Genomic DNA, 27466 nt, shown 5'->3' with positions numbered 1-27466 from the left:
AGGTTAAATAATCTTTTATATACATTTGTACTATACATTTTAAACAGTAAGTTTGAGGTTCCCAGTATCAACTTCCCGGGCCAGGTTCACATATGGTTACTCAGCAGGCTGTTACAGAAGGGAGCAGACAAGGCCAACGAATCACTTCTAAAGGTCCATATTGAGTCTAAGTTTAAGACTGAGACTGAAAAATGATTTTTTTTTTCAATGTACAAAGAACTCATTTACAGCATTATTTTGGTTTAAAAAAGTCTAAAGTATTGTAATACCTTCTATTTTTACTTTTTGATTTATTTGAAATATATAAAAAAAAACTACGTATTTCTTTAATTGTGTTATGTACAAATCACTTAATTCTAACCCCTTCAGGATTCTGCCCTTGCTCTACGCCTGCTGATCATCTCGGCCAAGAACAGGATTATCTCCCCTGTGTTTAGCCTCTCTCAGTCTGTGAAGAGCTGGGGACGTGGCTTCTGGAAACTGCTAGGTAATAATGCATACTCGGGTCAAGTGATGTACTGTTTTGCTGAGATTTAAGATCATTCAGGGATGTAGCTGACAATATGGGTATTTGCATTTGTGTTAACATCAGTTTGAAAAGTGAAAGGGAGTTATGGCTTAATTTTGCAAATCCTTTAAAAGAAAGAAAAGTTATGGTTAGTTCCTTGAGTCTATTACTGGTGAAAAACCCAAAAAAATGTCCTAGCTTAATCCATGGGCCTTGATTATGAACAGTTGTATGTCCAAGTCAGGAATCACTCAGAATTTTGAATAGTTATAAGATTCAGCAAGTTTCATTACCCTTATTTATATCAAAACTACAGAAACTAGCTCAGTAGCCAAACGTTAAAACATAAACCCCATTTAATGGCACCCCAAAAACGTAGAACTCATAAACAAAAAATCACAAACAAGAAACATGGAACAACAGCACAAAACTCCACAAACAACACAGTACATATATACTATATAAAAAACTAGGTGTGTTTATCAAAGCTCAACTAGAAGAAAAGTTACAATGAAATGAAGATTTTATAGTTTTGCCTTTTTAGTCTGAACCCAGACTTGAGACTGTGCCTAATTATGGTCCCAGGTATTGATTGCATGAGAGGATTGGAGATATAGAGAGTAGATATTAACTGAGTTTGCCATAGAAAGGCAATATGTGGCAGTCCTAAGATAATTTTTTCAATTCATGATGAAGGTGGAATCATCATCATAGAACAGAACATTTATTGAGATACAAGCATATACAGCTTATGATCATCAAAACAATCATCATAGCATGCACAACAGGATATATAAATTAACATGAATTCAAACAAAAAGAAACAACAAGAAAAGAGCAATAACATCCAGTTTGAGTTACGCTGTAATATTAATTATATTGTCTCTGATCTGATTTGCCTTAATAGTAAATATAGCCAGTTTGTGTAATAGTAAGACAAAACTGTACAAAAAAATTAATCCACTTTGACCCAAGTGGCACTTTGTTACATGTTCAATTTTAGTTCTTAGTTTAATTAAAGATACACTCTTACCCCCAAATAAGATATTAAGTTTTAATATTCCAAAAAGGATTGATAAATGTCAAAAACAATTGTTCTTATGAAGCATGCCGAGTTTAATTTGAAAGAAATATGCATACAACATGGTATTTCTACCTTATGGGACTATAGTAGATCACAGTAAATCTTTTAGCATTTACCAATCATTTAATATTTTTACGTTTTCTGTTATTATTAAATACAGGGTTACATCCTTGTTATCAGAAATAAAAAAATTCCATAAATGCATTATTATAAGTAGTTAAAGGTTTATCAGTCAAAATTAATGTTTGTTCTACATGTATATGTATTGATTGTGAATAAGCATGTCACTTTAAAATACAAACATTTTTTGCACAGACCTGACATTTGGGATGCCGTCAACCAGTGCAGGGGACATAGTGAGCAAGATCCAAACAGAACACCAGCGATATCTCATAGCTGAACTCGATATTAAGGTACCACAGTCTTACAACTTTTGAAATATTTACCTCAGAATGTTCTGTATACTTCATAGATTAAATATACATTCATATATTTTAAAGATTAAGTTTACAGACACATATATCAGATTTGAGAAACATATAAGATTTGAGAATGAGTTCTTAAATATTTAATTGTTTGTTTTACCTCTGACAGGTTTTGCTTGTTTTGATTTTTTAAATGCAACATACTTGTACATAATTATGACAGTTTAAAACATTTGTGTCATAGGCAAACAAAAAACCACTATATTTTAAACTAAGCATATTTCCTGAAAGGAATGTACCAGTAATGGCTTCAAAATCTATTCCAGAGTAGCTATCGGTCAGCGTTTGGTAATTTTAGCCAATACCTGAAGAATATGTCCCGACTTGGAACCACTGACAAAAGAAAGGTAAGTTTTTAGTCTATATATTTGACAATGATAGTGAAGTTTGTTTCATTAACTTAAACAAAATCTCTTGTTTGGCCCAATGTTGTTTAAGAGTGTAGTCTTGTGTTTTGGGGCAAACGGGAGTGCCCAAAGAAACCAACATGTCAGGCAAAGACCACACAAAACTCGCTTGCTCCCAGGCTGGGAATCAATCAGGGGATGCATTTGTTAAGAAGCAAGAGTGCTAAACTGACAACAAAGAAGGTTTAAACCTTATTCTAATAAGACATTCCATTGGAATTGTCCAAAACAAATGTTACTGCTAATACTTTTTACTGTGTTGAAGAATGCCTGAATTATCATTCACTAGTAACAATCATCCTTACAATGACATTTTGCCAATGATAAGGTCCATATTTCATTATATTCACACTTATCAGATATCATGATGTTAATTATGTTGTTGTTTGCAATTTACCAGTGGACAGATGTGCGTCCCCCTGCCATACCGTACATCTACCAGACGCCCAAGGGTCAGGACATTGACCTCAGATTGTTTAATAAAGGTAACTTGCTGAATTTAATTTAGGTTTAGAAAGTAGTCAAAGTTATTTGCCATTCACCATAAACTTATTTTTGAATGAAATGTATTGTTTTCATTTTTATCTCTACTGCCCAAAGGCCAGATTAACTTATGCGATGGCTTGGTGACCCTCGTCTGTGCGATTGTAAACAATTGCTTGTGAATGCGATTCAGTCTTCATTTTTAATTGTATCTTTCATTATTAAACCAGTCAGATCTACCCATGCAAGACTGATTATGGCCCTTGAAATGCTGCAGTATTTTCTAAGGGAGACAACTTTGTACAGAGAGTTTCGTGTTATTGTAGAAGTTTTTTCCCTCTCAGGGCTCTGCCCAAAGGGCAAACAAAAAAAGGGGCAAATTAGGGTCATTAATTGAAAATATATATTGTTTTATTTCAGATGTGTTAAATAACTGCCTACCAGTCCTTAGTAACATTCTTGAGCGGGAAAGTAAGGGATGGTATGTCCCCTTCCGACACAAACACATACTCAGTCTCAAAGGTAAGCTGGGGTAATGATATTAAGCTTTACTTTGTTTTGTGGACTGTGTTTGTTTTACATTTTGTTTTCAAGAAAGAAGACAAGGTATTGATATGTCTTTGATGTTGGTTTTGGTTCATTAAGCAAAGATTGTGTGTTAATTGTTATGCAAAAAGATGACCATGTTTTGCTCTTGCGGTGTCATCACACGTTCCTTTCGGATCATTATCTTTTGAGTGACCTGTTGTAGAGTCTTTAAACTTGGCTTGTACATTACTTATAGATGACCTGTATTAATTATCTGGGCAGTAGGTCAACGTTATGCTAACCTTTGTGCTCCTAAAGGCAAGTCATAAAATTAGCAGAACTCTGGTTTGTATTGAATGTTAATTACACACTTACATTAGGATCAAAGGCAAATTCTTTTATCAATATCTTTTTATTTATTGTTATTATACCTTTCGTAAAAGTTACAATTAATTACGTTTTAAAACAGATTGTCGATATAATAGCTGATATGATCTGAATTAATTACATTGTGCGTTGTTATTACTTGTTAACTTATATATTTCTTGTTTTAATTTTTTCAGCTGAAGGCTTAACTAATGAAGAAATCTCAATGGTAATATTATTTAATGGAACATATATATAAAATAGCATCATTTTACATGTTGAAATATGTTAATATCATTGTTGAGTTTTAGCTTTTCTGTTTTTCACAGAAAAGTAGTTGAAATATTGTGACTTTTTGTCAAAACGTTGGTGGCGGCGTTGGTGTCGCCATAGTCAGTGTGCAAAAGCTTTAACCTTGGCAATAACTCAAAAAACGTTCCAAGATATTCCAATGATACAATAAAACAAATGTATAGCAAAGCCCATAACTCTGGTTTGATTAATTGTTGTGTTATGTCCCTTATTTGATAGGGAAAACCAGAAGAGCCTTGGCATTTGCTATGTACTGCTTTTGTTAACAAGTAAATGACTTCGCTAAAAACTTTGTGGTCACAAAATGTTTTTGAAAAATGTTACTTTAAAGATAAGAAGAGCAAATCCTTTCACTGAAGTATTGGGCCAGTATTCATAAAACATCTTAAGTCATTTCCTAACTTAAATCATTTTCCTTAATTTAAGTATCTCACTAACTATATGATGGTTAAGAAATGATTTTTTTTTTTTTATGAATACAGGCCATGATATGGAATTCAGGCTCTGAACAAACTTGTATATTTTCAGCGTGTAAATGAAGCCGTGAGGGAGGAATATTTACGTCGTGTTTATAAGGCCATCTTGTCCAACGCTGAAATGGAGGCTGTTGAACAAGGCATAGGTATAGACATACAGTCATTTTGTGGGATAAAAACCTCAATATTAAGTGATATGAATGCACAACTAATTGTTACACCCATGCAATTTTGCAAAACAAAAGTTAAAAGGGGGAGTATTGGGAGTTGCCATTCTGTTGGTCAGTTTGTCAATGGTGCGGATGGGTGGTCTGTTGCAAAAAGATTGTGGTGCAAACTTCTTCTACAGTTTTAGACAGATCATTTTAAGACTACGTACACATGAGCACCATCAAGTGTATCACACATTTTTTTGTCATTTGCGGCTTATTTATTCAAGAGATATGGCCTTTGATTTGAATTTCTTCTTCATATTTTTTAACATTTTTAAGTATGTGTATTTCTGTCTTGTCAACTACCACTTTCTCATACAATTGGAATAGATACGTGTCACATTGCTGGTTCATAAATTTATGATTTCTTTCGAAAATCGTGTATCTTACACTACATAAGTTTACTTGCCATGAAATATTATCAAAATCATTTAATACTGATTTTGCCCCAAAGTTGAAGTACACTTCATATTGTTTTGTATATTCAGGCCAGTTGCTGGTGGATGAAGCTAAGGCTGTGATATTGATGAAGAAAGCCACGGAAAACATCGAGACGAAGATGCACACACACAAACAGGAGGTGAGCTTAAATGTCATGATACTAAATCAGATTATGTCCGCCCTTAGTCTTAGCTTCTGAGCTGTTTTCTCATTTCTGCTTAAGAAAATTTATATTCATGATGAATTTATCTCACTTAACTTATGTATCCAAATAGATTTGCTGAGCTTTTATTAAATTTAACTCACTGCCTTGAACCTTGATTGAAAGGGTAGGGTAGGGAGGTTTATAAAAAGATGTCAGCAGTTGCAGTGGAAACAAAGTGACAAATGTGATATTCACAGGGGCATGAACTGTATAATAAAATACATTTAAGGTAAGCTTAATCCTTGTCAAAAACCTCTGTGTGTATGTACATATTTTTCTTTGTTTAAAGTTGGCTAAATCATTGTCAAAAACCTCTGTGTGTATGTACATATTTTTCTTTGTTTAAAGTTGGCTAAATCATTGTAAAAAACCTCTGTGTACATGTACATATTTTTCTTTGTTTAAAGTTGGCTAAATCATTGTCAAACACCTCTGTGTGCATGTACATATTTTTCTTTGTTTAAAGTTGGCTAAATCATTGTCAAAAACCTCTGTGTGCATGTACATATTTTTCTTTGTTTAAAGTTGGCTAAATCATTGTCAAAAACCTCTGTGTGCATGTACATATTTTTCTTTGTTTAAAGTTGGCTAAATCATTGTCAAAAACCTCTGTGTGCATGTACATATTTTTTTGTTTAAAGTTGGCTTAATCATTGTTAAAAACTTCTGTGTGCATGTACAAATTTTTCTTTGTTTAAAGTCCACTTAATCATTGTCAAAAACTTCTGTGTGCATGTATAAATTTTTCTTTGTTTAAAGTCCACTTAATCATTGTCAAAAACTTCTGTGTGCATGTATAAATTTTTCTTTGTTTAAAGTCCGCTTAATCATTGTCAAAAACTTCTGTGTGCATGTATAAATTTTTCTTTGTTTAAAGTCCACTTAATCATTGTCAAAAACTTCTGTGTGCATGTATAAATTTTTCTTTGTTTAAAGTCAGCTTAATCATTGTCAAAAACTTCTGTGTACATGTATAAATTTTTCTTTGTTTAAAGTCCGCTTAATCATTGTCAAAAACCTCTGTGCAAGTTTGTCCGTATTTTCATTTGTAAATAAATGTGGATATTCAATGTTTCAGCTCTTAAACCACCTGAAGAAAGCCCATCCAGTGAAGTCTAGAATACCTGACTGGGTCTCGGAACAAACAAGGAACTTTGAGGTAAAACTTTTCAATCTTCAGAACTAGAAAACAGTAGTCATGTGATGCACTTACCATTCTTGCAAACCATATCCATACTATCCAGTATAGAATATAGTTAAAATCATTATTTATGTCTTTTGAAATTGCTTATTGGGCCTTAATTCTTAAATACCATCATAAATATATGAAATATTTAGGGTGCATGCGTACCTAGTCTGTATCTTATATAGCAGGTAGAGTCTGTGAGCCACCTTCTGTGTTCAGTCCATGAGGACTCCATACAGTGTACAGTGTTGTGTGGAGGAAGACCTCGGCCAGATTTCCTGAGAAGCCCCCCTATATATACACTCTTGAGATGGCCCCTAGACTCTATATACACTATACTTATATTGCAGGTAGAGTTTTTGAGCCACCTTCTGCGTTCAGCCCATGAGGACGCCATACAGCGTTGTGTGGAGGAAGACCTCCACCAGAATTCCTGAAGTGCCCCCCATATATATACACCCTTGACATGGTCCCCAGCCTCTATATACACTATACTTATATTGTAGGTAGAGTTTGTGAGCCAGCACCTGTGGTCATGTGAGGAGGAAGACCTCCACCAGACTTCCTGACATGCCCCCTATATATACACCCTTGACATCCAGCCTCTATATACACTATACTTATACTGCAGGTAGAGTTTGTGAGCCAGCACCTGTGGTCAGCCCATGAGGACGCCATACAGCGATGTGAGGAGGAAGACCTCCACCAAACCGTCTACTTCCTTAGGCGTGATCTCAACTTCCTTAAACAGGTATTCAGTCACAAGGAGTAGGATTCTTAGTTGGGGATGAGTATCCATCCCTTTGTGTCATAATTAAACTATAACATCCATTGCCTATAGTGGCCAAAATTGTTAAGTAATGATGTTTAACAACTACAGTAAAAACCCTCTAATTAGACCACCTATGTGACTTTGAGAAAATGGTCTTAATAGGGGGTTGGTCTCATTACCGAGTTTGTGCTAATTAGGTTTGTGAATGATCAAGTGGTGGAATTCATTAGATTTCAACTATGTACTTGTAAATGAAAATGTGAAAATAAATAAAAAGTTATATAATTTGCATCATAGATTGCTTAAAATATAACATGTATTAAAACTACACAGTTTCAATGTCCTGTAATTATATTCTCACATTTAGTCCCCCCGAAAATGCAATTAAAAGCATTAAATCAAATACTAAGTTAACCCATCAATTATCAAACAACTCCTTGTTTTTCACTCTAATCTTAATTTATATCATAAAGCGGCTACTTGTTGTCGTAAAGTGATCGAGGATTATCCTTAAACCGGGAAATGTGTTGTAAACTTCTTTGTATTGCGTGTCAATCAAGGTGTCAACACAAAAATGTATTGTACCTATCAATAAATTGCCCGTGGTCGCATTAACAGATCAATTTAATATGTTATTAATTAAAAGGGACTGGATTAAGTGGTCATATTACTGAATAACAGGGTGCCCTTTTTTGGGGTTTACGACCATTGAATTATAGAGGAAAAAGATCGGGTCTGAAAAAATTCGGTCTTATTAGCGGGTTGGTCGTAAAAACGGAGTGGTTGCATAAAGGGTTTTTACTGTAGATGACGTCATGATTTGGTTTCTCGCCTTTTTATTTCAAGTCACTGTGTAAAAAATTGAACCACCAAGTGATACACTTAAAGATATGAGAGGATTTTATTGTTATTGTGTACAAACTGCTATCAACATTAGAAAGTGACTTGCAGTAAATAATGTGTATAGAATTCTGTTATCTGTTGTGTATTTACAGCGGGAGCCTATTTTGCTCAAGGAACTAGAGAAGGTTCGGATACCCAACAGACAGTTCACGTTCTCCATGCAGATATGGTTGCCTAGCAACTGGGTGACGGTCAAGGTGATGGATACAGGAGAGCTGGTCGTTCCCACGGTGATAGGGGAACAAAGGCTCAACAGACCGGGCGTGTCTGCCAAGAAACAAAATGTACGCTGAAATATCATAAAGGACCCTTCATATTTAGTGTACTCTGAAGTATATACAGATTAGTGTTTTTTTTCCCACTTTAAAGGTAATGATGGTCCCTTTCATTGAGGTAAAATAGCGCTGTTTTGGCGAAAGTGGAGAAATACTATAAAACATGATTCATACAATGTTCAACTTGTTGTTAAATCCTTTACTCAACAAATCTATAGACATATCCATGAATGGAATTTTATTGCTACATTTGCAAAATTGTTAGAGATCAATCTCTTTACTCCAAAATAAAAAATAATTAAGGGGGTTTCTTTACCCGGGTAGGGGTAAAAAGTATAATTTTCCGTAGGGGAATGGGGCTGAATTTCGGTCACCAAAAAACACTGCGGATATAGAGGTGAGTGAGCACCAATAGTTATATTTCACTTGTATGTCTCAGAAAAAAGCACCAAACTGGCAGGGTTCAACATGAAAGGTAGTCCGACTGTCCGGAACAACCACATTTTTGGTCAGGACAAGTAAATTCAAAAGCTGGTAGCCTAATGAGACAAGTTGATTTCAAATAAAAAAACAATTCAAAATCATCTGTTAGCACTTAAGATAAAAGTTAGCACTTTAAATAAAGAAAAATAATATCGAAAACCAATGTTTTGTGCAACATCACATTGTACAGCTTTGGTTATATTTTACCTGAAGCTAGTGAAGCACTGGTGAACGTCAAAGAGCCATAATAGTTTCTTTTGCGTGGTGAAACCATTGATATAAATACATTTTTCTTAGAAGTTTGTTTTAATGAGATTTTATTGATGTGGAAAATATCAAATTGGTATTACTTTTATTTCACTGATATATCTATAAACCAGAAAGAATTTAATATAATATTATGGTCAGTATAAGTTGCTGATTAGAAAAAAAACACATATTTACTTGCATCGCTAATTGTTCAGAGCTGCAGATCCTATTTGACATAGTGGAACTATTTGTAAAAGGATTCATAATGAAATTAGTTTGAAAAAGCAAGATATTCAGAGGTTTCCAAAACAAAAAACAAAAAAATGTGACAATGTGAGGTATGTTGTGCTTATGTGTTATTCTGATCCCGAATTGTGTCAGTAACATTTGCCTTAAAGCTGCACTCTCACAGATCGACTGTTTTGACAACTTTGATGACAAATTGGATTAGATTTTTTGTCAGCAGTGTTATAACTTATATGATATTTACGAAAAAATTGGCTCATACCAAGACAAAAAATAAAAAAGTTGTCAAAACGGTCAATCAGTGAGAGTGCAGTTCTAAACTTTCATAATCTATACAGCACAAAAGTTCATATGTTGCATATTTTGTACCGTCCAGGATGTGTTTTACTACATCAAGAAGTCTGTAAAGCGACATACAAGTACCCGATACCCACTGTGGCGCTGGTACAACTTCCTTCAGAGAACATGGACATGGATGTGGAATATCATTTGGTTGTTTGGGGTATGGCCCTTTCTTTGTAACATATTTTATGATCTGTGGGGGATATTATCTATCACAATGGGTTCAGTGGGTACACATATCTGTCATGACTGTCAAGCATGTGTTATTCAACTGGGAACCTATCGTTTGCATCAAACTTTAAACAAAATTTTCATGAGTCTGTTATAAATTCATAACATAATAAATAAAATTGTTCTGAATATACTGGCAATTGATGTTAAAAATTTAGGATTTTGTAAGTATTTTTGCATATACAGGCATGATTTTCTGTGAAAATAATGTTATTGGTATAACCTTGGTATGTCGAAAATTGTTTTGTGGGTCAATATCTTCAATCAGTATACCAGTGTATAATGCTAAACCAGTATATAGTTGTAGACCTAATGCACAGTAAATATCTTTTCATAATTCATAAAAAAAGAGAGTATGGATTTAAAACAAAATAAATAATGCGTGAAATATGATTTTGTTTTCATTTTGCTTGTGTAAGACATTATTGTAGTATAGGAACATTTGGGTGCTGCTGTACATATTTGATTTTGTATTAAGATGCTTACTCCAGACAGGAGGGGGATATGATACACATATGAAGGTGACAGTAATGTGTATATTTTCAGATTGTGGTTCCCTGGTGCAGCCCCGTTAGTCTTCGGGCCCTCCTGTTTATAGCACCATTCTACCCGGACAAGGAAATATCACAGGAAGAGGTCAGATTCATACTCTAGAAATATAGCAGAGTTTTTGTTAGTTGAGATTATCATGACAATAGTTCTGGGTGTTATTCATAGTTATGAGCTAGTCAGTCATTGGTTGTTATTTATAGACTTGAGCTGTTCACTTGTTGGTTGTTTATTTATAGTCATGAGCTAGTCACTCATTGGTTGCTACCTACAGTCATGAGCTAGTCACTCATTGGTTGCTACCTATATTCATGAGCTAGTCACTTATTGGTTGCTATTTATAGTCATGAACTAGTCACTCATTGGTTGCTATTTATAGTCATGAGCTTAAGTCACTTATCTTTACCTTGCTTCTGAAATGAGGTACCGTATGTTAAATCTGTATGGTCAATTTGTGTGATTAATTTGCATTTATGAAAATGAAATTGCACTACATTTTTAGAAATAATATTGCTTATAAGTGTGTTGAAGAAATGTAGTAAAAAAAAAGTATAATGTACATATAGTAAAATTACTCTCTCGTCATGAATTTGGAGCATCAGTCTTAGACTTGACTTGAGCCTACTGAGTGCAGGAGAGTCTGAAAAGCTTGGAGTAGCTTTATGTAGATAGCATGAAAGGATTGCAGTACTTAATTTCAAGGGCTCACCGCTGTTACTGTTGTAATTTGCAATAATAATAAAGTGAGTTATGTCTGTTTTGTGGAGAGCCCTTGTTATGCTGTTAAAAGTGTATTAATTATTACGACCATGCAAAATATTTGTGGGTGCCTTATTTAAATCTCCCTGTCCCTCCATTTGTCCATCACTCCACATTTTGTCAGATTAACGGCCCTTTATAAAATATAATATATACTAAATTTCAAAAAATGATTTTAATTTTTATCAAATGTATCTAATGACCACTTCAACAATTTCTGAGTAGTTTTATTTTCTAATTTGAAGCTAAAAGCTTTAATGGTCAGTTTTGGTTTTGCTTATTTGATTTTTCTACGAAACATTTAAATAAGTTCATTTAATTTTGAAGTGAAATTTTTCATTTTACCATAATTTGTTGTATGCTGGGCAAAAAGATGGCCCGTAATGTGTAGGTCTGATACTGGATATAAACCTGGGTCTGTATTCAATATTGATCTTATCCTTATCCTTAAACATCCCTCAGTGATTCCATTCAGCCTATTGGTCATCTAATTATACAGGCCAATCAAAACACTTAGTTTCTAATCTTAAATTTAAGTTAAATCTAAGTGGTTTATTGAATTCGGCCCCAGTAGTTGTGTCATACGATAGGCCAAAAGGACTCTTTCTAGTCACGCATTTAAACAAGGAAATTGTTACAGCCACACAGTGATTAAAACAAGGAAAACATAAGGAATAGTATATGACTTTGTTGATTATATCCTCGTCATTATTTAGCTGAGTTCTTATATCTTGATATGATGCTTCAAGCATATATTGACTGCATATATCAAGATTTAATTGAAGCTACTCTTCACACACCTTACAGGGAGTGCTGTACCCGAAAGAAAAGTCCAAGACTCACACCCTGGCCTCCAGATTGGCAGCAGTTTGGGAAAGTGTACGTAATTCCAGGAAGGACTTCGAGAGCACCCCAGACAGAGGTGGACATTGCTTTATATACTGTCAATTATGTGTCAAAACATGATTTATTCAAATGTAAATTGGTACACATGCTACCCATAACTCTAATCAATAATAATTTTCAGTTATGCCCCTTTTAGTAAAGCATGGCTGACACATAGGAACTATTTTGTCCTTCATCGATGGCATCACACTTTTGATTTCAATTGATAACTTTGAACAACTTGGTGTAGAGTATTAAAACTTGGTGAGCACAATGGCCACAGACAGAAGATGAGCCCTAATGATTTTGGTGTCAATGGATCAAGGTCCTTATCGATAAATTTTGAACAACTTGGTTTAGAATCTTCAAACTGAGTTAGCACATTGGTCATGGTTTGTAGATGGGTCAAAGGTCTAGGACATGGTGACTCTTACTACAAAAATTATGGGGTTTTTTTTCAATACTTTTGAATGGCTTGGTATAAAAAAATTAAATTTTGTATGTAAAATAGGTAAAAGGTTAAGGCTGTGGTTGGCTTTACAAGAATTATTATGGGTGCTCTTGAAAGATGCGTATTGGCCTTTGGTCAGCGGCACTCATTTTACAATGTATTTAGAAGATTATTATTAGCGACATTTTAACATCAATATTTAATAATCCTATTAAATCTGACATTCATTCCTATACTAATATTGTTGTTGAATTTCAGGTTTCCTGGGGAAGAGTTGTACGCGGCACCTAAACCGATTTTGGAATTATGTGTGTAAGGGTGTGTGTGGGAGTGTACTTGTTGTGGTCAGTTTTCCCATCCTGTGTGTCACTGTGTCAGCCTGCTCTATGGTGCTAGCCATCACTGCTCCAGTCTGGTGAGTGGTTGTTCGGGACCCTGCTGGTTTATTCATCCTTTTTCATTACCACTGTATGGATTCAGCTGAAATATATTGCCAGAACATGTACTTGAAACAGGGCATTTTAAACTGATTTTGCCAGGAAATGTAATTTAAACAAGGCATTTAAAACTTGTATTGCCAGAACATGTACTTGAAACAGGGCATTTAAAACTGATTTTGCCAGGAAATGTAATTTAAACAAGGCATTTTAAACTTGTATTGCCAGAACATGTACTTGAAACAGGGCATTTTAAACTGATTTTGCCAGGAAATGTAATTTAAACAAGGCATTTTAAACTTGTATTGCCAGAACATGTACTTGAAACAGGGCATTTAAAACTGATTTTGCCAGGAAATGTAATTTAAACAAGGCATTTTAAACTTGTATTGCCAGAACATGTACTTGAAACAGGGCATTTAAAACTGATTTTGCCAGGAAATGTAATTTAAACAAGGCATTTTAAACTTGTATTGCCAGAACATGTACTTGAAACAGGGCATTTAAAACTTATTTTGCCAGGAAATGTAATTTAAACAAGGCATTTTAAACTTGTATTGCCAGAACATGTACTTGAAACAAGGCATTTAAAACTGATTTGCCAGGAAATGTAATTTAAACAAGGCATTTTAAACTTGTATTGCCAGAACATGTACTTGAAACAGGGCATTTAAAACTTATATTGCCAGAACATGTACTTGAAACAGGGCATTTAAAACTGATTTTGCCAGGAAATGTAATTTAAACAGGGCATTTACAACTTATATTGCCAGAACATGTACTTGAAACAGGGCATTTAAAACTGATTTTGCCAGGAAATGTAATTTAAACAAGGCATTTTAAACTTATATTGCCAGAACATGTACTTGAAACAGGGCATTTAAAACTTATTTTGCCAGGAAATGTAATTAAAACAGGGCATTTAAAGTAGGGCATTTAAAACTTATATTTTCAGATCATATAATTGAAACAGGGCATTTAAAACTTGCAGAACGATGTCCATGTATATTTTCGTATTAAGATTAAAAGGCAATTTTCAAGTTACTCTTTGTCAGGAACTATTTGTTTCATGTGAATTTTTGCCAAGCTGATGTTTGTCTGGTATATTTTCAGGACCCCAGTTGTATCTCTTCTCTACCAGGCCTTCTGTATACTGGTGTATGACTTTGATTATCCAGGTACAGTACTTCAAGGTTGAATAATATATATCAAAGTTTCAGCATTTGAACAAACTATAATCCTGGCCATTACTCTAAAACCATAGAATATATCCAAATGAAACTTTGTACAGAGGATATGCCAAATTTTGCTGAATAATAAATTAGAATCTATTGCATATGAAATATGGAAACAATTCAATTGATCATGGCATAACAAATATTAAACCTGATTGATCGTGTAAATGTTTGAAAATTCAGTATTATATGTGAACTTTGCAGGCAACGTGAACAAGATAAGCATACTGCTGGAGGCTGTTTTGCTTAGGTTTGTGATCCTAGGGACATTACAGCCAATCACGGCAGCCGGTTGTGCGTTCCTCGCTCTTCCACTGGTTTCACTTGCCATTATACTGTGTAAGTACTGAGCTGGTTGTGCATTCCTCGCTCTTCCACTGGCTTTACTCTGCATTATACTGTGTAAGTAATGATTGGCCAGGTGGCAAAAGCTTTTACCCCTCGATGCATACAAATGAGCCTAATTATACTAGGATAATAATATACTTCAGTGACAATATTCAATAACCATCTTAGATTTCACTTAATGATAAAAGTAAATTCTAACGGTTTTGATTGGACAGTAAAATTAATTGGACAATAGACTGAGTTGAATCACTGAGGCATATCTAAGGATAAAGATAAAAACTATATTGGATACAGCTCCTGAGCTGGTATTCATTAAACACTTAAGACATTTGTTTGCTTCATTTGATTTCCTGAATTGTTTTTATTCAATTGAAAGATAAGTATAAGTTTTTTCAGCATCAAAGTATGCATTTTCAATAAAATCAATGAAAATATTTTAGTATTTCAGGCATTATTGAGTTAGTATAATATATAATCAGTGGTTTACTTACATTAGAAAATGAAATAATTTTGGAAATGACATCAGCTGTTTTATGAACCCTGTTATTTAAGTTTCTGAGCTCCGTTGTAACACTTTAACAATTTGATAACAGGTGTGTTGTTTAAAGAACAGCAATTTTAGAAAATGGTAACACATATATCTTTAAACCAGAGGTCAGTCTTTTTTATGACATTGTAAAATTCTTCACAATGAATAAAGGAGATACCAAGGAAGAGATTCATAAAACATCTCAATTTTGTTTTTAACAAATCATTTTCCTATTTTAAGTAATTTTTAATAATTTTTTAAAAGGCAAACAATAACTAATGCCCAGGGCTGGTATTGAATATGCAACTAATGGCATTTGTATGGTCCTACATCATTGTCTCCATTCACTGTTTAGGTCCATTATTTATATCGAGTAATCAAATTAGCTACATCGTTCTTAGATCCAATTCAGACCCGTATTGAAAACCTCCCCTGACCTGTTTTGGAGTAGTCTCCCTTACTCTATGATTAAATTTCATACAAATTTAAAGTTTGAATACTTATTTTTACTAATTGTTGATTCTTACTCTATGATTAAATTGAACACATGATTAAATTGAACACATGATTAAATTGTACACATGATTAAATTGAACACATGATTAAATTGTACACATGATTAAATTGAACACATGATTAAATTGAACACATGATTAAATTGAACATACCTATTGATATTTATGTTGAGATTTACTCTATGATTAAATTGTACACAAATTTAAAGTTTGTATACTTATTTACACTAATTGTTGATTCTTGCTTTATTTTCAGTTGGTGGTATTCGGCGTGGGGTGCGAGGTTTCTGGGATACTGTTATGTACAACATTGTGATTAAGAGTCGGGCTCGGGTTCCAGCCAATGATGGTTTTGTAGCCCGCAGAATTTCCGGACCTGGCCTAGCGTCAAACTACTTTTTCCAAGTAGGTGATGGTGTGAGGAAGATAAAAAAATCATTTGAATTATTTATTACATGTGCAAATTTACAATCCCATATATTTCTCTTGTTCAGAAGATTCCGATTTTATTTCGTATTGGGTGTGTAACTGTTGATATAGAGTGTGTGAACTTAATGGGTTTGCTTTCACTGGTCTGCGGACTGTCTCTAACATATCTATCAAACGTTGTTATATATAACCGTGAGAAATGCCATCCTTTTCATGATGCATTGGAAGCGACATCATGTCAGTTTCTGTCCTGTACACTTTCCCTTCACATGAATTACCTAGAAACAACATAGAAGCAATGTTTGTCAGTTCTTCATGTTTTCTCGAAATCAGCTGTGTATCAGTGTATTTAACTGTTTTAAAGCTGCACTCTCACAGATTGACCATTTTGACAACTGTTTTTATTTTTTTTGTCTTGGAATGAACCAATTTTTGTGTAAATGTTTGGAAACCAGCAACACAAGACTGCTGCCAAAAGATCAGTTCACAGTTTTTCATAACTACGTTCAAAAATTGATGTTTTATGGCTAAAATCGTTTGTTAGAAAAATGATATATTAGGCAGCCTTCCAAACGATTAAGATCTGTTCTATTGTGGGTTATTTTATATAACTGAATTGAAGGCATTGATATCAAACTCAGCTGATTCTGAGACAAAAACTAAAACTAAATTCGAAACTGTCAATCTGTGGAAGGGCAGCTTTAAGCACATTTAATAAAAAGGTTATAGAATTTGTATAAAAATATCTGCGCTCATGCTTGTGCATGAAAATATTTCGCTTCTGATGTCGGGCAATATATCCTCTCCCCAGAACTGGAACATATTTTTTCATAAAAAGTCAATAACCTTTACGATTAATTTTGTCCTCTTCAGTTCTTGAAGTATGTGCTTGGTCTGATATTTTTGTGCATTATCTGATACACATTGCAAATGGAGTGAAGCCCCAATTTCCCGAAACTTCTTGAGCATTATCATGTTTAAGTTCCCAATTTTATGTATACAAATGACATGCGTTAAAGCTGCATTCTCACAAATTGACAAGTTTTTTTGTCTTGGATTTTTTTGTGCAAATGGCTGGAAAACCGTGATATAAGACAGCTTACAAATGATCGGATCGCAGTTTCTCATATTTCTTTATGAAAATTTATGTTTTATAGCTAAAAGCGTTTCTAACACTTTAAGAAAAAATAATTTTTTCAGCAGTTTAACAGACAATTGAGATCTGTTCTGTTGTGGGTAATCGTATTTGAATGGATTGAAGGCATTGATGCAAAAATCAGCTGTTTCTGAGACAATAAAAACAAATGCAAAAAAGGCAATCTGTGAGAGTGCAGCTTAAACTTATTTTTACGTGACCAGAAGTAGTTTATCATGATAATGTTTAAAATAACCTCCTGTAATTATCTCAAAACTATTGAAATTGGGGAAATTAAAGAAATGATTCCCAAAGAAACATAATTTTTCTATAGCTAATAGCTAAGCGTCATCCTATTATTAGGCACTTAAGATATGTTTCAAGAAATTAGTGCCTGATATTCAGGAGTATTTTTGAAAACTAAAAATAATGTAATTGGATAATAAGCTAATATGAATTACACTTAACAGTATTGGTTATAATTCACTTTATTGTGACCATAATTCTGATAAGACACAAAAAATTAAAATTTATCCCTTACAAATGACAACCAAGGAAACAGACTTGACAGTGGTCAGCTTATGGCTGCAGTGGTCAAAATAACTACAAGCCCGCAAGCCCTGTGCTGGTAAAATACTTTCTGGGCTTGCTCAATTTCTGGCTTTCATGAAGCAGGGCCTGATACAAAATTGATGCCAAGCACTTGTGTTAGAATTTAAACTCGTTTTTTCAAAAATCTATTTTCGATGACTGTGGCTGTGTCACATTTTAGCCATAATATTTAAGTATAAACTAAACTAATGTTGTTGTTGTTGTTACAGATCCAGCCGGCCCAGGCGCTAGCTGCCCTTGAGGCGACCATGGAGTCAGAGGAGCTGGAAATGTTCAAGACTCGCACCCATGACCTTATAGAGAAACCAGTCAGGCACTTCAGGTGGGTCATGTGTTTAGTGTAGTGTAACCTGCTAATCGACCATGACCTCATAAAAAACCTATCAATGACTTGAGATGGGTCATATAGTGTTATGTAGCCTCAATAATGTAATAACCATGACCTTAAAATAACCTGTCAAGCACTTAAGGAGGATCATATTATATAGTGTAATGTAGCCTTGTAATGTATTGACCATGCTTACAAGGCACTTAAGGAGGGTCATATTGTATAGTGTAATGTAGCCTCACTTTCAGTGTGATGCAGCCTTACAATGTATTAAAAGTACTTGAACTCTCGATTTCATGTACAAATCTGTTGATTATATGAAGTGTTTCTAAAGTTCAGGATTAATACTGAATCTGAGAATATTAGAAAGATTGAGAAGTTTGAACTATTGTACAAATGTAAAGATCTTAGCTTAGGGCATGAAACCCCCATACTTAAAAAGAGCCTGACTATTTTTCAGGACAATTATCAGCTGTTAGATCGCTGGTATATTATGAATTATTGATGTTCCCATGTGTAATGTCCTGTATCATAGATAGTGCTGTATGGAAGTGGGTATGACCCTCACCTTACAGTTGCACAAGTCAGATACATCAAGTGCTTCATTTGTATGGATTGGTTTTGTCCCATTTATCGTTCATCTTTAGCATGCACGAACACTCGTACACACAAACACATCTTGCAGAAGTCAGGATACATATCAGCTGATGAAAAATCTTTGCAAGATAATTTTCTGAAACGTTACTGTACTTATATCGGGATAGCAATATTTCAGTTGGCATTAACTAGTATGTAACAAGGAGCATTTACATTCACGCTGTCAGTATTATGAAAAAGATACGCTTTTAAGATCATTCTTAATGCATTATGTGCATGTCTTTCTGCCAAAGTCTCCTGCAATTATAGAGAGAAAACCATTACAATCTCTTGTCAGTTTCCCACTAGAATCGTAAACATGCGTAGTTTGTCTTCAGCATTTTAAATGTCATGCTTACAATATAAGAAAACTCTTAAAACCGTCAGTTTTCCACTAAAATTGAAAAATGCATAGTTTGTCTCCCGCTTTTTAATGTCATTCTTACAATATAAGAGAACCCCGTTCTTACACCCCGTCAGTTTCCCATGCCTTCTTGAAGACAGCCAGGGTTCCTGGCAACTATATCTTAGAGACAGTTAGCTAATAAAACTAGTTGTGTAACGTTATTTCTGGGAAAATGAACTGTAATCAAAGAGTTTACAAAGAGGTTCCCTCGAATGTTTCTCTGAAAAGAGACGGGAGATCCCTATCACAAAATCATATTAGTGTCATACTAATTAAGTTCCCCATGAAATTAATTTACATGAAATTGTTTGGTAATTCTTACTTGCATTTTTGATGAGGCTCCAGTAACATGACAAATAACTTTCTTGTCTGACAGTTCTGCCATATGACTTTAAACAGGTCTTTGATTTTACATTTTGTTGGGTTTGAAATTTGAACATCAAATGGAAAAAAAATCAAATGATGTAAAACTGCAAGAAAATAGTCAGAAAATAGCTCACTGAGCTTATGTTTCTTCTTAGCATATACCTGAATTTAAACAAAGATTCTTGTATCTTGTAAGACTAAATTAACAATTAAGTTTAGTACTTATTGGAGGACAAAAGGCGATTTTATTGGCTAGAAACCTAGGTTAAATAACCTAAATTTTACTTAAACATATGTCTGGTATTCTATGGAGGTTGACTGACAGTCACCTTTTTCATTCTGCTTGGTTTTTTTTCAACAGAACATCATTTGATTTATTTCCGTTTCCCAAAACTGAAAATTCCTCTGCTGCTTGTGTTTTGGGGCTTATCAGATGATGATTGTAGATTAATTACCTGTGCTGGCTGTGAATCTAATGTCACTGGCTACTTAATTGCCCCACAATAATTTGGAAGCAACAGGAGGGGCCTTAATCAATTCTGACCTAAATTCAGCTCGAAAGGGCAGTGTTCAGTAAAACTTGATGATTTGTCTCATTTTACTTCAGACATCAAACTGACCCACCCTGGTATACATATTTATAACTGTTTAACCAATGGAGAGAGTTACTTAAGTCACATGATTATCTTGGACAAATAAGCGCACCTTTACTTGGACTTATAGTTCATTCTATTTAAAAGCAAATATGGTATTTTGCATCATTTCAATAATTAACTGTAGTAAAGTGAGATTAAAAGTCAAGCTGCCGAAGATCTTGCCAATTTGCAATAAAGAATATCTTTTTATAATGATGTAATTGATGTTTTTGGCATTAAATTGAACAATGGTACCTAAACAATAACATTGAACCCAAATAATGGCAATTCAATTTCATCATAATTTGTTTGAGAAATTAAGAAAAACATTTTCCTTTGAAATAAAATATGTATGGGATTTAGAGGTTATGATATTTAATTGTGAATCCAACCACTAGGTTTTATTAATAACAATAATACGATCCACTTGTTTAGTTGGTATTCTAGAGGTATAATAATGGCTGAACACTTTCATAGGATGTCTTCAAGTTAAGGACCTGCTGGCTTTTATGATGGCACTCATTCTGCCTAATTGTCTTTTATTGATCAAGGTCTGCACCAGCAGAATGGCGGAGCAGTTGGGATCCTAGTTAGGCCATATGAAATCGATTTTATGTTTAGCGTTCCTGTTTTAAAACTTAACCTTCCTGCCATAGAACAAACAAAGTTGAGTATCTTGATATCAAGTGAACATGTGTATACAATTGCTTGTAATAGCCGGTTTAGCCAATAAAATCCAAACAGAAACAAAGTTGACATTTGAAAGTTCTTGGGGGCTGTTTCAAAAGAGATCTTAGTCAATTTTAGTGAAGTAAACTTCAGCCAGTATTAAAATTGGACACAACGTTCTGTATTGCCATTTGTGAATTTTAAACAGATTTAGGATTATTGAAGTTTAGACTTGAAACGTGCCCCAAGCAACTAAAAAATTAAGGTCTCTGGATAATATCATATAAATGGCCTCACTTCCAAATGTTACAAAGTCCCATGTTTTCAGTAGTAAAGTTTTTAGTATTTAATCTTGGTATTTTGATCACACACTTTTTTTATAAAATGCCAAAGAAGTTACAGTTTCTGAAGATTTAGCATTTTTGCTTCTCTGTGAGATGTCCAATCATTGCTCACATTAGGATGACATAATACAACACCAGTTTCTCATTGGACTTTTTACTCGGCATTTAGCAGTTAGATGCGACTGGACTTTGTGATTTTCAAAAAGTGATGAATTAATTCCCAAACTGAAAAATACAGCTTCGGCATTTTGAAGTGAGGCCATCGAAATGTTTCTTGACTCACATCATTGTCATTTTAAATTATCATTCTCAAGAAATTCCTGCAGGAATTTTCCTGTGTTTAATCTAGATTTTGATAAATGTTTTTTTCTTTCATCAGCAGCCGTTTATATAAATCTTGGATAAGTTGTCTACAGGTTATCTTTTGGCTAGTTGACTCAATGAAATGATTTGATTGGTTGAGCGTAATTATTGGATAAATATTGACCAATCAATAAACAGAATGGATAACTTTGACCAAAGATGGCTGAAAAGACTTCAGAAGGCTGGAAGCCTATCCGCCCAATGATTCATAACATTGAATGAATTTGGAATGGCCTGAAAAGCCATGATGATTGGTATTAACAGCCGTAAAATGGTTGTAAAAGGGCTGTAAACTCTAGTGAGCAATTGTATCATCGGGCATTCAGTTTTATACCCAGCTTCCTGTATTGTGCCTAGTGGGCTCGTTATTTTAGATACTCCTCTCGGAAGGGCAGCGAATTAAATGAAAATCTTTCTTACTGACAGTTAATTGGATTATTCTGAAAACATGGCTCTATGGATCTTTGTAGAGTTTCATGGAACATCACAAATGGAAATAGATGTATTTGTTTTATTTCCACATCTTTGTATTCATTTTCAATGTTTGCTAAAGTTCAATTCAATAAAATTATTATATGGCTAAGAAATGAAACTATGGCACTATATGACTAAGATTTTTATTGAAAGGCTGCCAATAGTAAAAGACTGAAATAGTTAGAAATATGGTAAATATGAGGGTAGTTCAGGAAGTTTGCAGAATTTTAACATAAAAATTCAATTCTGTTTAACAAGTTTGTAAAAGTGGTACAAATGAAATTCAAGGCCATCAAAATTGATGGTAGAAAGATGGTGTATTTTATCAAAAGCTATATATAGATTTCTGGTATCCATAACAACACACAAACATGCACTTGCTGCAGTTGAAAACTAGATCACCATTTATGAAAAATAAAAAAATTCTTCTGTATGTAGCAACAAAATTTTGTTTAGATCTTTGTTAATGTTAACAACGTTGTGAACTTTGTCGTTGTTGACTTTCAAACTGTTACTACTCTGGAAGTTTAATGGATATATTTGTGAGCGCAGCATCAAATATTTCATGCTTTAAAGTTAACAACGATGTTGTTCACAACATTGTTAACTTTAACAAATTTCTGAACAATAAGCCAGATGTTTGTTTCTTTGGACTGGCAGTCTGGTAGGCGGTAGAGCTAAGTACCAATTATCTGGTAGCATTAAGCAAAATGTTCAGTAGGACTTGCCTGACCACACGTATGTTACAGCCATTAGTGGTTCAGGCCCGTCATGCCACCGGACAGCTATAACCGGATTTATTTAATAATATTCCTCTCCTGAGGATAACCAGACTGGCTGCAGTATCTCTGTCATAATACCAGTCTACCACTCCGGGGTTTGAAGGCTGACACTGATCCCTGGCTATTTGATTGCTTTAAATGGAAATTTATCTATATATGTCAGAGATTATAAAGAGTTTTGTCTCAGACCTGAAGAGCTTGGAGGAAGATAATGTTTCTAGTCTGCTATATAAGGCAGCATTACTTGCCAACACTTCACTAGACTATTTATATTTCTCTGCTGCTCTGGAACATTGCGCTTTCAACCGAGACAGATTATTCTTGCAAAAATGCCTTTTTATGACTGTTCTTTTAGCTTCTATGTTTTTCAAAGAAAAGTAGTTACTGACGTAACCTTTGTGTAGGTGTCAGCATCTTTGTGCAAAATTTGGCCATAATTAAGTAACCATTCCAGATATTCTTATGAAACTTGGTACACATGTTGCCAGTCGGTGTCAGTGTTGTTGTGCAAAATTAGACCATAATTGAAAAACAATTTGAATGAAACTTGGTACACATGTTGCCTGAGACGATACACACTAGTATATTAAGGCCCATTACTCTTGCTTTTCCAATTGTTGAGTTATGCCCCTTGTTTGACTAGAAAATGTCAGACAAGCTTTTGAATTTACTCTGCGTTGCTCTCTTTTATATAGTTTCAACATGTGTTCTGTAATTGACTACGAGCGGGTTCTATTAATCAACTGCACAGAGTTTTGACATCAACAATTAACAATGTAAATCATCCTTGGAAAGTACTTTATTTTTTCTGACAACTGTTATTTCTGTTGGAACCTGTTACCATTGAAGACTGCCATGTGCATGGTGTGTCTAGAGATGTTGAGATGTCTGTGAGCCTGTTTGTAAGGCCAGAGAAAAACAATTTTTTATTCTCATCCCTGTATTCTGGCCCTCCTACATCTCAAACACTATTTATTTTAGGGAAATCGACCTTGGCAAGAAGCTGTAGAAAATGGGAGAAGTTATGTCGATGTTTAAATGTATCACACATTTTATTTATTTTTTTGTAAAAAAATGAAATCCACAAAAAAACTCATTCATATTTTTGGAAAATCCAGATGAGAAAATCTAAAAATTACTGTTTTCTGCGGGCCTGTTATGAAGACAGATCCCTTCCTGTGTCATTTAGCCTGATCGAGGCCTGCATCTTGTCCCTGGAAATGGTAGGGAAAATAATATGTCATAGTCTGCCACATATCTACCCCATCGTTGATGGGCCCTCAAGGGGGGATTCTGGGACTCTTAGACAATTCTTTTGAGAAGAGTCATGATTCTTGGCCGTCTGTCCCCTCTGTATATAATTATGTTTCGTGAGTTGCATATAGAACAATAATAACTCTTTATTAAAATGTAGCTGTTTTATAACATTGTCTGTTTTCAAAATAGTCTTCGTGTCTTAGAAGTTGGTGTCCTGTCTGCAAAAACTTTTATCTTGGCCAAAATTCATAAACCATTAAAGATATACAAATGGAACTTGTTAGACATGTCTCCAAGGACAATACACACATGTATAACAAGGCCCATAACTCTGGATTTTCTTTTTTTGAGTTATGCCCCTTTTTCGACTAAAAAAACACAACAAAGAAACTAAAAAGCCTTTGCATTGCTTAGCGATACTTTTGTTCAGTATCACAGTAATTAAGCCCTGTATTTTTCAAGTGGTTTTCAAAAAGGGAACGAAAAGTTTTTACATGTTTTACATAATAACGTTGGTTGTGTATACTTTAAACATTAGATTGTTCAACAAACAATAGTAAATTGTCACAATAGTAACTGTTGTTAATGTTGAATCCCTTAGAAGCTCATACAACAGTTGATGCTCTTGTTATATATTATTTATGATGTTTTCAATTCACAATTATTTAAATCATACTTCTTTAATATTAAAGTTTAAATAGATGTCTGTAAAATAATTTTCTAATTAGCCATTCGTTTTTTGTTTATTTTTGCCTTAGATTTCTGGATCCAGCTTAAAGGGAGATATCCCTGTTGTTGGAAGAAATTCAGACAGTCTCAAAGATAAGCTGTATTTCGTCCATCACTAATATAAATATTTTATTTTCTCATAGTTGATTTTTCCAGATATATTTTTTTTTTTTATCAGTGAATGGTCATAGCTTGTTGCCGTTGAATTTCAAAGAAGTTAATCTACAAATGGATTTTTATGAGGGCCTCAGTGGAGTGTGCTGAAACTGTCTGAGTGATTATAGAACTTGTGCATGCATATAACAGGGAAAACTATTTCTTCAGACCCTTATAAGTATTTCCAAATATTTCGCAATGCTGGAATTCCTTATTATGCCCATGGGTTTAGATAAAATAGTACCTTTATGGAATTACTATTTTTCACTTTGCACTAGCGAAAAATAGAATTATACTATTTTTTGTCTGAGTTCGGAGAATAAGTGTCTTCCATGGCTACTCGTGTAAAATAGGTTCATCCAAACCCTTGCCCAGAGTGTTCTGTACTCAAACCTCATTTCTGTAAAAAGAAACTACGCTCGGGTTGGAATAAACTTTTTTACACTTCCAGTCATGGAAGATACTTATTATATACAGTTTTCATTAGAAATAGAAGAAAAAACAATTCAAGGGATTATGTTGCCTTTAAGTTCAGACTTAAGGAAGCGTTCTTCATAAAAGTGGATTATTCATCTCATACTCTTAGCCATGGAAGATACTTATAATACTAGTATACATTGTTTTCATTAGATATAGAAGAAAAGAAAAAAACAATTCAAGGGATAGTTGCCTTTAAGTTATGACTTAAGGAAGTGTTCTTCATAAAAGTAAATTATTCATCTTGAGAGGATCATTAAGTTTGATGGATGCAGCCATGAATTGTAATTTGAAGGAAATAATTCATTGACTTTCAGCCCATTGATTGCACATTTACAGCATGTTTATGCAATATTTATAATTGTAAATCCTGCACAGCTTGAAACTGTTCAAATAAAATGAATTGATTTGTCATGAAGACAGACTTTTCTTTTTATAATATCAGACCCTCAAGAAAAACTTGTGGTAAATGAGCTCTTTTAAGCTATTTATTCAACATTGTTTATGGCGATACTTTGCCCTCGTATAATTTAGATAATATGTTTTTGCACAGAAAACAAATTGGCTGAATCACAAGATTTTGGGTCTTACGACAAAATTGTTACTTTTTAAAAATTTAATTGAAAAATAATCAAATTTGACAGAAAATGTTATGTTTTGTATTCATTCAACTTATTTCTCTTCCATTTTTATTATGAATAAAATACAATTTGTTGCATAATTTGATGTATAATAATCAAATATGTTTCCATAGCAACCTGTTTAAATTCAATAGCACTATTATGCTTAAAATTTTGTGGCCCATATATTGTATTAGTCAACTCTTGTTTCTCTTTTGAAGTTCTTATTTTCAACCTTTAAAATATATTAGTTTTGAACTTAATTCTTTCATCTTCCATAGAGCTTTTACCTAAAAAATTTCAAAGAGTTTTTACGGAAAACCTTTTACAGAGTTTTTACTTAAAATATTACATAGAATTAATACCTTAAAATGTTTCATAGAACTTAAAAAAATTACTGTTAGTCGTTCATGGTACTTTTGCCTAAATTTGGTCAAAGATTTTACCTAAAATATTTCATACAGCTTATACCTTGTTATACCTTATACCTAAATATTTCATAGAGCCTTTACTGTAAACCATTCAAAGAGCTTTACAGAAAATATTTCATTGAGCTTTAAATTTATTGGGAATTATTCATAGAGCTTTACCAAAAATATTTCATAGAGCTTTTACTGTAAATCACTCATAGAGCTTTTGCCAAAAATATTTCATAGAGCCTTTACTGTCAATCATTCATAGAGCTTTTACTGTAAATCACTCATAGAGCTTTACCACAAATATTTCATAGAGCCTTTACTGTAAATCACTCATAGAGCTTTTACCAAAAATATTTCATAGAGCCTTTTCTGTCAATCACTCATAGAGCTTTTACCAAAAATATTTCATAGAGCCTTTACTGTAAATCACTCATAGAGCTTTACCATAAATATTTCATAGAGCCTTTACTGTAAATCACTCATAGAGCTTTACCATAAATATTTCATAGAGCCTTTACTGTAAATCACTCATAGAGCTTTACCATAAATATTTCATAGAGCCTTTACTGTAAATCACTCATAGAGCTTTTATTGTAAATTCATTCATTGGATGAGCTTTAATGAAAATATTTCATAGGGTTTCTCAACATCAGACCTTTATTTTTATAATCATGCAGCAGTGGTTTTTAAAGCTGCTGGAACAAATTTGGCAGCCTGTAATGATCTT

General features: G+C 33.7%; 1 protein-coding gene across 1 annotated transcript in view; it reads left to right on the top strand.

The window, feature by feature from the left end:
* The window catches only part of LOC128202638 (uncharacterized), a 114223-nt gene that overhangs the window by 16950 nt on the left and 69807 nt on the right, over positions 1 to 27466 (top strand). Inside the window, exons 6-25 of the mRNA XM_052903644.1 lie at positions 48 to 153; positions 370 to 487; positions 1908 to 2005; positions 2344 to 2424; positions 2885 to 2969; positions 3388 to 3489; positions 4059 to 4090; positions 4702 to 4795; positions 5350 to 5441; positions 6586 to 6666; positions 7325 to 7444; positions 8461 to 8652; positions 9998 to 10123; positions 10741 to 10830; positions 12310 to 12424; positions 13097 to 13253; positions 14389 to 14453; positions 14715 to 14849; positions 16159 to 16307; positions 18288 to 18400. Coding sequence (XP_052759604.1) covers positions 48 to 153; positions 370 to 487; positions 1908 to 2005; positions 2344 to 2424; positions 2885 to 2969; positions 3388 to 3489; positions 4059 to 4090; positions 4702 to 4795; positions 5350 to 5441; positions 6586 to 6666; positions 7325 to 7444; positions 8461 to 8652; positions 9998 to 10123; positions 10741 to 10830; positions 12310 to 12424; positions 13097 to 13253; positions 14389 to 14453; positions 14715 to 14849; positions 16159 to 16307; positions 18288 to 18400 — 2151 coding nt within the window. The remainder of the gene's footprint in view (positions 1 to 47; positions 154 to 369; positions 488 to 1907; positions 2006 to 2343; positions 2425 to 2884; positions 2970 to 3387; positions 3490 to 4058; positions 4091 to 4701; positions 4796 to 5349; positions 5442 to 6585; positions 6667 to 7324; positions 7445 to 8460; positions 8653 to 9997; positions 10124 to 10740; positions 10831 to 12309; positions 12425 to 13096; positions 13254 to 14388; positions 14454 to 14714; positions 14850 to 16158; positions 16308 to 18287; positions 18401 to 27466) is intronic.

Source organism: Mya arenaria, chromosome 2 (assembly GCF_026914265.1).
Source record: "Mya arenaria isolate MELC-2E11 chromosome 2, ASM2691426v1".
NCBI classification, from domain to species: Eukaryota; Metazoa; Mollusca; class Bivalvia; order Myida; family Myidae; genus Mya; species Mya arenaria.
This window is presented reverse-complemented; position numbering and strand designations above follow the sequence as displayed.